This window comes from Pyxicephalus adspersus, chromosome 2, assembly GCF_032062135.1.
Source record: "Pyxicephalus adspersus chromosome 2, UCB_Pads_2.0, whole genome shotgun sequence".
In the NCBI taxonomy this organism is placed as follows: Eukaryota; Metazoa; Chordata; class Amphibia; order Anura; family Pyxicephalidae; genus Pyxicephalus; species Pyxicephalus adspersus.
Window position 1 is genome coordinate 154,964,726 of NC_092859.1, and position 15,353 is coordinate 154,980,078.

General features: G+C 39.3%; 1 protein-coding gene across 1 annotated transcript; it reads right to left on the reverse strand.

Moving 5' to 3' along the window:
* Positions 1 to 5,435: 5,435 nt before the first annotated feature.
* On the reverse strand, positions 5,436 to 12,493 carry LOC140322228 (gastrokine-2-like). The gene is made up of 6 exons (XM_072398819.1): positions 12,430 to 12,493; positions 10,358 to 10,411; positions 8,972 to 9,109; positions 7,464 to 7,574; positions 6,580 to 6,718; positions 5,436 to 5,691 (listed from the first exon to the last, which is right to left on the reverse strand). Exons 1-6 carry the CDS (start codon positions 12,457 to 12,459, stop codon positions 5,597 to 5,599), a joined length of 567 nt encoding a protein of 188 aa, XP_072254920.1. The 5' UTR covers positions 12,460 to 12,493; the 3' UTR covers positions 5,436 to 5,596.
* Between the last annotated feature and the right edge of the window lie 2,860 nt (positions 12,494 to 15,353).

Consider the following 15,353-nt stretch of genomic DNA (forward strand, 5'->3'; position numbering starts at 1 on the left):
GAAGAAATGGAGCCAAAGAACTGACGAGCAAGCAGCAGGGACGTCTCAACTGCAGCAGATGCCAACCCGCACCGCCACCTACAGCCCCCTAGGAGAATTGTTTTTAACTAGGGCCGATAGTAATGAGGCCAGATAGTTGCCAGCCAGATTGAGGGTCTACTGTATTTAGAATAAAAAAAACACATTTATATAAAAGGATTATATACCCTAGTGTTATAGTGGTGATTGATCCACTTTAATGACATATGACTTTGGTAAGGACATTAGATTGTGAGCCACAACTAGTGACCTGAATATGGTAAACTGCTGTGTTCTGTTAAAAATGTGGAATTATATAAAATGTTAGATAATATGTTAAATACAAGATAATATTATTAGTATACATTAATTAATATAGATACTGTATAATAATTACTGCAAGCTTTAGTGGAGCTGAGAGATGTAAATGCTTTAGTATATGGGTAACAATAATAACCATAGAAACAAATGCTGGTGATGTATATTAACTGCATGATTTACTAGTTGCAGTTAAAATTCCTGTAGCATTCATAAACCTGGAGCCATATATAAAGTGTACTAGATTGTAATATCGTTGACATTACACTTGGGCAAACTAGGTTAAAGATCCTTAGGAACTTGGTGGGACTGTCCCAGAGACTTGGGGCTGACCATTGGGTTTCTGGGCCATTTTCTCCAGATTACTGGAATGCCTTGTTAGTTCCTTTTATTTGTGCTTACCTAAAGCAACCAGACACAAGCGAGCGTGAATTAGTACAGAAGTTACAATGTAGAGGGGACAGGCTCTTCTTTTCTACAGGAATGCGGCTGCAGTGACTCCTCCACTAACACAAGTTCAGGAAAGCGATGGCATGGAGAGGTCGATATGAATGTCACTGTTGCTAAGGGACCTGTTTTCTCAAAAATTTTAGTTGTGAAGGGTTTGGCAATTTATTTTTGTAATGTGTTTAGGGACATCCTATATACCCCATACCCCACATTACCACCATGGGACTTATTACTGAAGAATCGGCCTGCCACAGGCATACCTGTCTGCTTTTGGAATCTTTTTCTTGTCGATTTTAGCCACCATTGGTAAAATCTGGTATTATCTGCATATAATTGCTATGGCATGGTTTCTTGCATGCCAACTAGGTGCTCCAAATTATCCTTTTCCTGCCACTGATCGGTCTACAGTTGCACCAATAAGATAACTTATTGGTTAAAAGTGGCAAGAGAGATGTCTTGGGAGGTAATTTGTGGCTCTTCATCCCCAGGCTGAATAGTAATGCAGTAGATGTATCATGGTGGAGTAAAACGACTTACATTCAGGGAGGGGTGGATCTTGGTGCACAGGTTTTTACACGGCGTTGTGGTTTGGCAGCCAAAGCAAAGTGGGGCATCATGGATGGAAGGTTGACCTTTATGGTGGATAAATAGAGGTAGAGAGGAGACCAAGCTGAAATCACAATCAACAAGTCGCTTGCAAAATATTCTTTGTTATTAGCATCTCCAATTCCTGATTCCGCTGATGACCTATATATAGAAATGATTTGAAATAAAATGATACAAGATCATACTGACACAAGTACAAGCATGGGTTCTCATTGTAGAGGATTCACTATCCAACAACATTATGCCTTCATAGAAACAAGTATTCCATGAATACTTATATTAGCAGAGCAGGAGCAAAAAAAACAAGAACATGGCAGAGTAAAAGGAGTAGCAGGAGTGGGTTAAGCGTTTTTGGGTTTTGGTGGAATAAAAAGTTATTAAGCAGAAAATTCCCATCCAACGTCTCAGGGGTGGGTTTAACCTGAGTTGGTATAGAGTGAAGAGGACGGCAATGGTTGAAGACAATATAGCAGAGATAGTGACCAATAAATTTCCTTGTCTGTTCTCTTCAAATTAATCCAACATATTCCAACATGTCCTAATATATCTGAGCCATTGATAAGCCATTGATCATTACCAATGATAAGTACAGCCCAGTGAAAATGGGAGCTGAACTCAAATGAACTCTCAATGGAGAATCTCCATTGAGAGTTCATCTGAGTTCGCCTGCAGTCACAGATGATTGGAGTCACCCGCGTGCCTCCAATCAGCTATGCCTGCAGGTTTCCACAGTCACTGGGCTGTAGTACAGCCCAGGGACCATGGGAACCTTCACCATGGACATCAATGGAATTTGCGAAATCGTTTCGCCGAAATTTCCCATTTCACATCGCAAGTTCGAGGAACATTTTGTGAGACTGTCAAAGGCATTCTCACTCATTTCTTACACTTTCTAGAATGTCTCTATGTGTCTGCTACAAAATATTTTATCGCCACGCCGTCCTGCTTCGCTCCAGTGTGACAGGCCACCGTTAATGATAATTTATACAGATCATGCCTATAAAGGGTAGGAGAGCATTTGCCTCAATCCAATCCAATGCACATAATTGATGTTGGGCTGGTGGCATTAGGTGGAGATATTTCCTCTATTCAGATGTCTATAGGAGAGGCACCAGGGGGTCAGTACCAGTTTTTCGGAATTACACAACTTTGTGTTCTTTGTTTGGACCTGAGATCATTACATATGGTAGAGGGAAGTCTTCCATCACTGGCTTCAGTTGCAGCCCTGAGACGTTATGAACCAAATGTGAGAACCAAAAAGTCAATTTAAATTATAAAGTTAACCAAATAAGTTTTTTATTTAGTTAAGTTCACATTGTTTACACTCTCCCTTACTTTTAGCATAGACAGGATAAAAGGTGATTTAAAATAAATCATGTCATTTAATACCACATCCAGCTTTTACCATAGCCACCAATCATGGCAGTTCCAAACCTTGTGTTGGTCTCTGTCATCAGTCCACAGGACACCGTCCTTACCATGAAAGAACCCGTTATTTGCATTTTTCCCAGGGTCAATGTTCCCATTACACACAACTAACTGGCATTTCATATTTTATTAGAGAAGCATGAAACTTTAATTTGTCAGTGAGTTTTGATCATATCAGATAGTCAGATAATAAATGAATGCAGCATGATGCAGCATGATCTTGAGATATATATATATATATATATATATATATATATATATATATATATCAGTATTATTTCTGTAGCTTTGTATTATTGCAAACATCTTCAGATTATTGTGAATGGTTCATTGGCTTCCATGTGCACTATTATGTTTTACTATTGAGTGCCTTCAGGTTGATGTCAATTTCTGGTGACGACATGGATAGTGTTTTTGCAGAATGACCTTCCTTAGATTTGGGTTACTAACCTTTACGGATTTAAAAAGTCTTTTTGCTGGTTTTATTTTTCCAGGAATTCTCTATAATTCTGTGTACACAGCTAAATGATGGGATGTGTTGCCATCTGCTGGAAACTTTGCAGAATTTTATTTCATTTTTCTATTGTTATCAAACAGTTGATTTTATGACTGCAGTTTTAAAAACTGGAATCTAAGAAATTGTACCACCGGCCAATATTAAGAGATGCCTATAGGGCCTAATTTAATAAAGCTGGAGGAAGGAGATAATACACTTTCATCAGTGAAGCTGGGTGATCAAGCAAACCTGGAATGGATCCGGTCCAGGGTCCAAAACATACACTTGCAATTGGCTAATGAGTTTGAAGAAATCTATTCCGGGTTTGCTGGATGATTCAGGTTCACTGCTGAAAGCCTTGGAGAGCTTTAATAAATCAAGCCTATACTACCAGACATCAATCACTTTGCACACTATGACAATGAATTGTAGATTATGTAAAAAAAGGTGAATTGTATAAAATTACAGCAAATGTCAGACTGGAAAATTTTCAAGGCTTAAAAACATTTTCAACAATTATATCAATGTTACCAATTTTCAATCAATTTTTAATTCACCTAAAAGTGAAAATAAGTTATAAGGTATGTCTGGTAGGTGTCACATTTACCGCTCATGTGTTAGATCTCTGGGCCCTTTAGTGTTAGATCTCTGAGCCCTTTCTCTGGCGTGCAATCACCCGGGCTTCTGGGTTTCACCTCAAAGAACCAGAAAATTCCTGAATGGTGCACAAATGGAATAGCAGCACCTCAGCCCTACACAGTCCCTTCTTGTGGTATCTAATTCTTCTACAACAACGGTGACCCTGTGGGGTCCAGCTTCTCTCTGGGCTCCTGTACCCTTCCACTTGATGCTACTCCAGGTACTGACATTTCCTTGTTTCTGATTTTATTATTATTAATATTATTATTATTGTTAACAAACAGACAGTGACACAGGAGGAGGAGAGGACCCTGCCCCGAAGAGCTTACAATCTAGGTGGTGGGGAAGTAATATACAATAGGAGGGGGATATGGAATGGTTGGAATAGTGACGGTTTCAAAAGACAAAAGAAGACGCGTAGGCAAGTTTGAAAAATAATGTTTTTAGAATGTTTGAATTTGATTCCAAGGTGAAATGGAAGCTAATTAAGAGAACTACAAAGAAGAGGAGTGCTAGGAAGGCTGTGTATGGGGTAGGTGGGAAGGCTGTGTATGGGGTAGGTAGGTGGGAAGGCTGTGTATTGGCTATGTAGCTAGGAAGGCTGTGTATGGGATAGGTAGGTGGGAAGGCTGTGTATGGGGTAGGTAGGTGGGAAGGCTGTTTATGGGGTAGGTAGGTGGGAAGGCTGTGTATGGGGTAGGTAGGTGGGAATGTGTATGGGGTAGGTAGGTGGGAAGTCTGTGTATGGGGGAGGTAGGTGGGAAGGCTGTGTATGGGGTAGGTAGGTGGGAAGGCTGTGTATGGGGTAGGTAGGTGGGAAGTCTGTGTATGGGGTAGGTAGGTGGGAAGGATGGATGGATGAGTCTGGTTGCAGCAATCATAATAGTCTGCCTATTTGCCATTTTTTGCTTTTGTTTTGGGTAGAATATTTTATGACCCTTTATCATGTTCCAATGGTATTATAAGCATACCTACCAACATTTTCGATGTAACAATAAAAGAAGAATGGAAGGCAGTGATGTGTAAAGCGAAGGATCCTTTGTGTGATGTGCTCACAATGATCCATCCAGAGATGAAAGTTTCTCCATCCAGTGCCACTGTTGCCCATACTGAACTCATCCCTGGATGAATTATCGATCACTTATCGATAACCAGCTGAAGGTGAAAGATGAGCCCTGAGATCAGTGTTCTTAATGCATGGAATAACAATTTATGTGGTAGGTCGAGTGGTGGCCGTCGGATTGCAAGAGTAAGCCAATACCTATCCAGCCATGGCATTTAGATATTTAGACTTTGCATTTTTTTCTCCTTCCAATATTTCCATTTAAAAAGTTTACAACAGGCACAAGTACATATTTATTACTGAACTTTTTATTTGGCCCAGAGAGCTTTTATAACATTGTGCCCAAACCCTCCACGGAACTCTTTAAAAAAATAAAGAGGAGGTGAATTGCCTTAAGAATACCATAAACACAATTCATTGATTGTAAATACATTTTATTGGCACATAAAAGCAGCTTCTGTATTTCTAAGAATTTATTCAGCTGACAGAGATTACTCGCTGTATCTGGTTGTCATCAATGCATTGCTAGGAGGTATTCAGTGTGAACAGCAGCAGAATGATGGCAGATGCTGAATGGTTTAGAGGTGGAATCCTCCACATAACCCAACATGGATGAAGAGGAAATGGATTCCGGCACATCCTTGAGCTCCAACACCTTGTGTTTGTGGTGGGACTGTAATAGAAAAAGACAATTATTAAAATCATAATCCTAATGGAAATGGTTTATCAGAGCCAGATCCTTTACAAGACAACCTAGACAGGGGTCCAGGGTTGGGTTCATGTACAGGATCCCAAGTACAACCATCATGGTCCTTCATAAAACGAGCCGGAAATCACAACTGCTCAAACTCATGGCAACATATTAGGAAGGTTCCTGCTTTGCCCCCTTATCAACTTACCAATGTTTCCTTTAAATATAACCTTTATATTATATTATATTCCTTATTATAAACCTAGTGGCATCATCACTTTTTCTTTTGCTTCTCGAGGCATTGCATCCTCAATATTCCTCTCAAGATCCCAAGCCCTGGCGCAAGTGGTGGAATGGCTGTTTGGTGGAAGTTATGAAAATATCAAAATGTCTCGGTGTCTGGAGGAGTGGGTGATCCTAGGGTGGCTGTATTTGTATGACTTCCCTAGGTATCACCTAACTGTTATGTTGAGCCTTCATTAATTGAAATCCGATGAAATAAAGGAGCAGGTCAGAGACCATAAGGCTAGGAAAAAAAGATCTTGCTGATGCTGGATGTTCTCCAGTGGGTCTGATTTAGTAAAGCTCTTCAAGACTTGAGAAGATAGACTGTCATGGGAGAACCCGGGTGATCATACAAACCTATAATGGATCTGGTCCAGAATTGAAAGTAATAGCAAATGATGAAGAAAGCAATCCATACAAGCTTTGTTGGTCATCCAGGTTCCACCATGACAGTCTATCTTCCCCAATTTTGCAGAGTTTTAAAAAATCAGGCCCATGGTGAGAAGCTCAAAAAGGTCAGATGATCGATGGTAAGCTATGGAATAATATAATCACTAGATAAGTGTGGTATGTCAACCTACTTACCAGCGTACTCACGAGCCCAGTAGGTTGGGACTCCCCAGCACAGACCTTGCACGGCACTTCCAAATTGGGCAAGGTCATATACTTGTTGGTTGGTGACAAAGTAATCTTTTTTAAGTTCCTCCAGTTCCTTCTTCTTTTCCTGCAATTAAATAGGGAAAAGATTTCAGTTCTATCGACGTATTTCTTTACTATTAACTACAAAAGTTGATGTGATCAACTGATGGCCGTGTGTGCTAAAAAAAATGTCCTCATATAAATCAATGCCATGATGTTGTAAGGCAGGCTGATACAATCCATCTTACTTTTTAAAGGAGGAATACATTTATACTGTATGTAAGTCACATGACTGCCTCCTCTCCAATGACACAGCCCTGTCCTCTGCATTGGGGCACCACGGGCTCCATACCATGGCCCACATTTGATAAATAAGCTGCAAAATGTAACATAGCTTAAGTAACCCTGCAGAGAATATTTTTTTTAAGTGGATAGCAATATCCCCTATCCATTATAAATGGACATCAAAGAATCATTATTGATTTTACTGTTGCTTAATTTTATATTAGAGGTTGTCACAGCTGCATTCATTGTGCAGATAATGCCCCTCTATCTATTTCATCCACAAAATAAATGGATTTTATGCTATTATATCTGTTATCATGTTGCTTATACAGAAAGAGGAGCAACACCCAACTTTATAAATGATATTGCAATTAGTAGTTCTGCCAGTAGGTGGCAGTGTTTATTGCACATATAATCTATTCTCGGTGAAACTACAAGGGTTGGTGTAAATTTCCAGGTTTCTGCTATGTATCCAGCAACATCTTGACTGGTAAGAGTCATACCTGAAACAGACAATATCTTGCAATAATTTTCCATTCACTTACCCTCTTGGTATGAATCAGATCCTCAAAGATGCCCAGGTCGGGGAATTTGTTAATATCCATGTGTGCTACCACGCAGATTCCTTTGTATGGCATGTGGTAAGCCACTATGTTCTGGGGGAAGGTGAAACAAATCTGATTACTACCGTGCGTATGCCACATCCAGATAAAATGACTTTGTCATGAGCAAAACTGTGGTCTGCCATTATTGGCATACTATTGAAAGAGCTCATTTTTTGGCTTTGTCTGGGTAAATAAACTCGAGTATAAACCAACATGTGATTTTTCCTCCTTTAAAATAAGTGTTTTAGAAATAACACAAATATAATGTATCCCTAAATGGATGAATCACATTATGTTTATTGGCTCTTTGGTTGATTACTATTTTAAATGTCAGTGCCTGAGGCCACATCTTGTGTCCTAGGTTTATACTAGAGTCGCTGTAGTTTTCCTGTTTTTTTAAGTAACTAAATTTAGGAACCTTGCTATATTTATTCAAATTTGTTTATTTCTGAGTATATACAGTACTTGTAATCCCAAACCCAGAACAAGATTGAAACAGAGGAAAATCTTGTTCCAGATCGGTAACTCAAATGACCAAATCCAAAGAAATGGAATTATGGAGCAAGAATTCACATTTTCTGAGGTCGGCAATGGCAGCTGACAAAGTTCATTCAGTGTAGTTTCTTTTACTCTGAAAACATATCTACATTTCTGAGCACACTTGTATGTTGAAATTTGTTTGATGAATCAATACCAAAGCAAAGGAAGAAGAAGTAGCACATTGAAAGGATCGCCCTTCTACTTCGACCTTTCTTAGGTTTGGTCCATTGCCAAGAAAGTGGTTAATATCTCCAATGTCAATCATTATTACATTACTGCTATGCACCCATTGAGCAGCTCATCCGAAATTCAGCCAGGAGCCCTTTAACAACTACAGCAGAGCCGTATTCTTATAGTATAGGGTAGGTAGCACTCCCATTGCGTTCCCGAATGAATGAGGATCAGACAAAGAAGGACATTCCCAATTCAAGTTCGATAAATACATTGAACAAATATTAATTGCGAAAGTTCTAATTTTTTTTATACTTTTCCATAGGGTTTGGTGTTTTTATCAAATCTATTATCTAATCCAGTGTTTCTCAACTAGGGTTCCTCCAGAGGTTGCCGAAGGTTTCTAAGCCATAAGCAGTACATCCTTTGGCTGTAAGGGTGACATTCTTCCCCATGACCACTCAGCTAATATACTGTGAGATCTGTATATAGTAATTATAGAAGGGGTTCCTTGAAGACCTGAAAGTTATAGCAAGGGTCCCCCCATGTTAAAAAGGTCAAGGGCTGGTCTAATATATCAAAAGTATAGGGTATTACCACCTTTGTGCCGAAAACCCATGCAATCTATTATGTCCTAATAGCAGACGGCTTTCTTTGTAACCCATTGCTCTTTCCTAATATAATATTGGCTAAAATTTTAATCATTTTATGGTGCAGATCAATATTTTGGCTCCTACCTGCTTGTAATCAAAAACAGCATTGGATGTTTGTTGCCCAGCATAAACATTGAACACAGCGATGTTGACTTGCTGGTTGATGTTGACAGTATGGTAGAGGGTCTCTCCATTGTATCCATTGTTCACATATTGGAATGACTGGAAAACACATTTATAAAGCAATATATTATAACTATGAACGAACGTAGAATATAAAGTATGGCAATGTATTGTTCATTATACTGGCTTGGTGTAGTATGTTATTGACAAATTCCATGATTGTGTCTGGTAAGGGAAAAGGCTCATGGGTATGTACTTGGCAAGGCTTAGGGGCAGTTTTAGAGCAAAGGAAACTGGGCAATTGCCCACTATGGGGTTATCAGGTGTCACATATTTGCACAGATGTAGGGCATCTGTGCTCCCATTAGCTCCTCATACTTTGAATCCCTCTGCCAGCATCCCTGTTCATGAATCTCCAAGTCCCCAGCTTGTTTCTTCTTCCTGCCCTGTACCATGTGACTTCTTGCAAACAGTCAATGTGTCTCAAAGAATAGAAACACTCCATCTATTGGTGGAGGTTGAAACTTCATCTGAGGTACCTCTGCTCTAGCGCTCCCCCTGATGGTAGGTATCAGTACTTACCTGCAACATGATCTGCCCTTTCAGGTGACCTTCCCAATATAGGACAAGGAGATTCCGGTCTCTGTCCGCCAAGCTTCAATGTGTGTGTCTGGTTCCCAATCCTTGCTATCCTGATAATCCACAATTACAACTTGATGTTTTGTATTGGTACTGCTCCTTGTTTGTCTGTTGAGTATCCGATCCTGGCTCTGTTCTTACTACCCCTGATTGCTGCTTGTCTTGACCTTGGCCTGTTTGGCATTACATTTTTGTTTTGTGATTCTGTTCCATCCATTAGCTCAAAATGAACAGTCAGCTGTCACCAGCTCTGATGTGTGTGAGGGTCTCAACCTGGGCACCAACTCCCCAAGTCCATCGCTTGGCTGTGGGGTATACTGGTGAAGCTGGGGAATGGTGGCCTAGACTCTTTGCCTCACTCTATTTCCAGCCAAGAAGGCTGGTGACACCGATGCCCCAGTGGAGGACAAAGCCTAATATAATCCTTCATTTTTTGCTTTCCTGGTACATTTTAAACCTAGGGGAAGGTAACAAGTAGATGGTGCAAGTGGATCTTGCATTTCTGTAAAAAAAACATTTTGAGCTTTGTAACCCAGAGGAGGTATTATTTTTTTTAAAACAAAAATAATTTAAAACTGGTGCCAGGGTTATAAAAAAGTAAGACCTTCTTTGTTGTTCTATTATTTCATTGCATACACATTGTTTTCTGTATAAATCATTCTGCACAGACCCATTCTTCCAGGGTGAAGGACGTTTGCATTTTCTTACCTCATCTCCCTGCAGTGGATTTATAAAGGCGGCCAGAAATCCAAGAAGCAGAAGCTATGGAATAAACAATTAAAGAAACAATTCAATGAAAGCAATCTGTCTTTGTAGGAATTCATATTCATGCAAGTATATGTGCAGTTGATTAAGTGTATAATTGAATGCAGATTTGGAATAGTATGGGCCAAGTGGACAATTAGTGGATTACGAGTGACGTTATCACTTGTTAACTCATGAGCCAGATGGAAATGCAGCTGCTATATTAAAATAATAAATAAATGTGAGCAAACTTCAGTTAAAACTTTTAGTTATACTTTAATTATTGTTTTTTTATTAATGTACTCTTCAAACAAACATTGAATCTATGCAAATTGGAGCAAAGAGAGCTCAATCACAATGGTCTGCTGAACATAGAACACTCAGTAGGGCTTCACTTGGATGCACTTGGGTGTCCTGTCCTTTATTGATGCTCATCAACACATCGCTAAATTTCATTTAGAGCTTACATTCACTTTAACGTGATTGAGTCCAACTGCTGGGACAATTTAATTCAACCTTGGGTACACTTATCAGATAATAGTCAGCCAAGATGAATGGTTGTGCTAGTCAAGGATCAAGGATTGGGAATGACCACTACGCCATGTCAATGGTGGAAAACACATCATCCACCCTCTTTCCTCTCCATAGAACAGAACAAGAGCTATGTGCATTGCTCATTGGTTCATCTTTTACTAGAAACAATAATGAAAAACAAAGTCCAACTACAAAAATCCTACATGTGTACTTAATATTTGATGTGGTTGATTAATTGTTCTGATACGTCAATGCCTACATACCATTCTTACATGGCCATAAAACTCGGTTCGCTATGATCAGTTTCACCAACACACCCCGGGGCATTACAAACAGCCTTCATAGCATGATCATATGACAAGAGGCTGCAGCCCCACCGCAAAGCCCTTTAAGCTTGGTAAACCTGCAGTGGCATAGATATCCCAAAAAGTGGAGATGGGCAGTCTTTCCTGGGTTAAGTTTGTTCTTTGAAGTTCGCTATTGAATATTATGGTTGGCAAGGTTTAAAGCGGGTAGTTCCCTCATTGACTGGCCGTCGCATGACAATTTATATTGAACCAACCCTAACAACAACCAGCCAATGATAAGTCTGCTTGATATGCCCGTTAAACACCCGTTCACATTAATGTCTACTTTTCCAAGCAGATAGAATTACCATTGGATAGGAACTGCTTTTTTTTATCTTGTCAAACGTTCAAAGTCCATCTTTTTAAATGTCTGCAAGTTATTGAAATAAAGAACAATATAAAGTGGAGGTATCAAGTAAACCTCCTACAAGTCTTCACATCCTGAAGGGTAAAACTACCTATTGGGTGCATAGACAGCAACAAAAACTTGGCAAAGATGTCCTTAGTAAATTCTATACAATATTAGAAAATTATATAAAATGTTTAAGTTTTGGCTTTAAAAAGAGTGTAATGCAATAAATAAAAGAAGTATGGCATGAATCTTATCTATGTTTCTTTCTCAACAATCTCCTGCAGAAGAAAACAGATAGAAGCCAGGAGAGAATAGAGATTCAACAGGGGGTTAAGGGTGATTTATTCACCATTCTATCATTGAACGAGAAACATTATTGACCACCTTGTTATTCAAAAAGTATTTTTAAATGTTATTCAATACACCATGGTGAATAATGAAAAATCTAATATGTATGAAAACAAATTTTAGAAAAAATATTCATTATGATGTTTCCTAAAAATGTTCTGATGAAGCTCACTTTGCGAAATGCGTCAAGAACGGCACAACATTTTGTTTGTGTTAAGAATGGAAAAACTTTTTTTATTTATGTGAAATTTTTAGAATCATTAAGTGGTTGTACAATTGTTTTTTAAATATAAACTTTGCAGCGTCCCTTCTACTAGCTATTTAGTTTTTCTTGAGTACTATTAAATGGTAATCAATGTTACATTGTTAACACCTGTTAAAAATGTATTTGGTGAATTACTAAAAAAATATTTTATAAAAAGAAATCTACATATAAAATCATTTCAGCCACTTACCATTATGCCCATGGTCAGTGATCTTTTCATACGCAGGAAGTATTCAGGGTTCTGTATTGTGTTGTTGTGCTCAGCCCATTTATATGTGGAAGCCAAAACCCCTGCACAATAGCCTGAGATAAGTCACAGAATTCCAGCTGACCTTATCAGTGATACACCAGAGTAAACCGCATGTGAGGGTGATACTTGTTTGTTAACTAGGATTGGTTTAATATTCCATTCCTGACCCTTTCCCTTCATAGCCATTCTGATAAAAAAAAGAAAATACCAAAACAAATAAAAGGAGGGTGTAGAAGTGACAAGGAACATTAGTCTGTAATTAAAAAAAAGAAAAAAAATGTGATTTAAGGAGAATGAATGGACATACAAACCCCAAAAATAAAGATGTGAATCATACTTCAGAATAATAAACCAATAAATCATAGATAAGGGCTCCTGATAACAGGATTGTTTTTACCAAACTTCATCCAATTTCGCCTTCTCCAACATTTTTTTTTTTACTTTGTGGACTGAGTAAGAACAATTTGCTTTAAAACTTTATAAACAAGGAAGGCTAATGCTAACCTTGGCTATTTGCAAAGCTAACCATACCCATTCGCCCATGGGCAGTTCAGAATAGAAAGCTGGGAAATTAACTCCCTGTCCCTTCTGCAAAAAAACAACCCGCCTCATTGCATTTTGTAAACATAGGTGTTAAACCCTATCACCAACCCTAATTATGGACCCCAACTCCTATTTTTGGTTTATTTTTGTAATAAAGCCCATTGATCAATGTTGTTGCTGATGTGACAAATGTAATTGTTGACTTACGGTTTGTCTGGTAAAGTGCCCCATCAAAATTTATTTATGGAGCTCCATGGGGTCTTTTTATAAAGCTGCGAATCTCACATTCACTAAGACATTCTCTGATGGCCATTGAAAACTAATGGACCTGGAATGTTCCAGTGAATGTCAGACTCATTGCTTTATAATTAGATCTCCATGGTTTGTGAATGCAATGTGGATTCCTCTTGCCATTTGTAAGATTTGGTAGAGGGGGCAGGTTGTCTGTATGTCGGTCAAATTAGCATAAAATATATCACTATAGGATGTACAGGGTGCTTAAATAGGACCTGCTATTAGAATAGAAGGTCACTTATATTCCTTGGACCCCTTCTTTTTACCCAAAACATACCTGAAAAGTAAAAAAGTAGAATTATACTTCTGTTACCTCCAACTTCTGTCTACAGCACCTTTATTCTGAGATTTATACGTCTTATACTCACCTTTTCCCATTCTAGTGGACCTTCTCTTGGTTTATGTGACTGGCAACTCTTCCAGGTTTCGCCTGGAGACTCTCCTGAATTATCTGAACAAATATGTGTGTAGAAATGTGTCATTTGGCATTTAGGCAAATCATTTCTGTGCTGGAGTGTTACTCATGGCCTTAATGTCATTCTGCATTTTCTGCTATAGGCTTTCCTATGACCCCAAGTGTCTCCTGTGACCTCCATAATTCCAAGTACCTCTAATGACCTCCAGTGTCTCCTCTGATCTTTGTTTCCCTAGGTGCCTCCAGTGTTCTGTAATGTCTCCTGTGATCTCCATGAGTACCTCCCATGGACCTGGGGGTCTTCTCTCATCTCTGTGACCATTAGTGTCTCCTGTGATCTCCCAGACCCCCAATATCCCCTGGGACCCTTTTATTGTCTTCTGTGACCTTGAGTGTTTTCATGTGATTCTCACATATTTGCTTGATCAGTTACTGACTCCTGCCTACTTCTGGCTCTGTCTGCTTGCTTCCTGTCCTGGCCTTTGACTTGTTCATGACCATGACAGTGACTGGCATTCTGGTACCCCGCTTGTCAGTTGCGTGCTCCATTGTGTCTGAGAGATGCAACATAGGAATAGTGCACACAGAAACCCATCACCCCTTGTGGAGTGAAAACAGTATTTTTAGACTCCACATCGGGGTCAGATTATCTTTGTTCTCAGTCTACTGGACTCACAGCCTGGTGAACCCAGCCAGGGGCTGTCATGGGGATGTGTAAAGTGGGCCACTGTACAAGGACCCCGACCTCTCCTCAGCCAGTTCCCACCTATGCAGTCTTCCATAATTCCATTCTTGGTGCCAGGAAGACTGCACAGGTGGTAAACATTCAAATTACTCAGCTAAAGGTGTCAATTGTTGTCCAAAGGCTGGGGCAGGAATGTTAGAATGACAATTTTGGTGGAAGATATATGGTGTAGAAAGCCCCCACCTTGGTACAGAGATGGTTGCTTCAATTTGATGTAGATGGCCTCTGTCACTTGCAGACTAGTTGGCCTCTGTGACCGAAGTATGCACCTCATTGTCCTGGAAAGAATGTCTCTTTTCCTTCAGTAGGAAAACTATTGAATCAATTGAGATGCCATTTTAAGGCAAAAAACTAATAAGTAGACTAATCTCTAGTTTGCTTATTTATATGTAGGCCCTTATCCCATTTGGTTTTCAACATTACCATTTCCACAAGGTTTCCAACACAACTAACATCTTTAATCCATCTGATTCTCTTTAGAAAATAGCATCCCAGATTAAGCTAAAAACATTGGAGGGGATATGAGGATAAAGACAATTAGGAAGAGGTGGGAGTGCTTACCAAGCCTGGTGTCCAAGTTAAGGGTTAAAGCTGAAAGAGTTAGGGGTTAAGTTGTCAGCCAGACATAGGGATTCCAGCCTGTTTTCCCAACTGAATAATTATTAGAACTGATATTGTTGTTGTTTGTTTGTTATTTTCTGTAATATTACATTTGCAACAGTTACTTTTCTCTGTCTCCATCTCCCCTGAGGAAGCCTTGTAGGCGAAACGCATTGGGTGAGACCACTTTAATCTTCAACTACACCAGTATTCTGATCTACCTCAGTCCGCCCTTAAATTGGGAAAGAGTACAAGAATTTGGAATAT

Coding starts and splice junctions, on each gene's coding strand:
- LOC140322228 (XM_072398819.1), bottom strand. CDS start 12,459: ATGAAAAGATCACTGACCATGGGCATAATG. Junction 9,110..10,357: donor ATCCACTGCAGGGAGATGAG/GTAAGAAAATGC, acceptor TGTGTTTTCCAG/TCATTCCAATATGTGAACAA. Junction 7,575..8,971: donor CTGTTTTTGATTACAAGCAG/GTAGGAGCCAAA, acceptor ACCTTCCCCCAG/AACATAGTGGCTTACCACAT.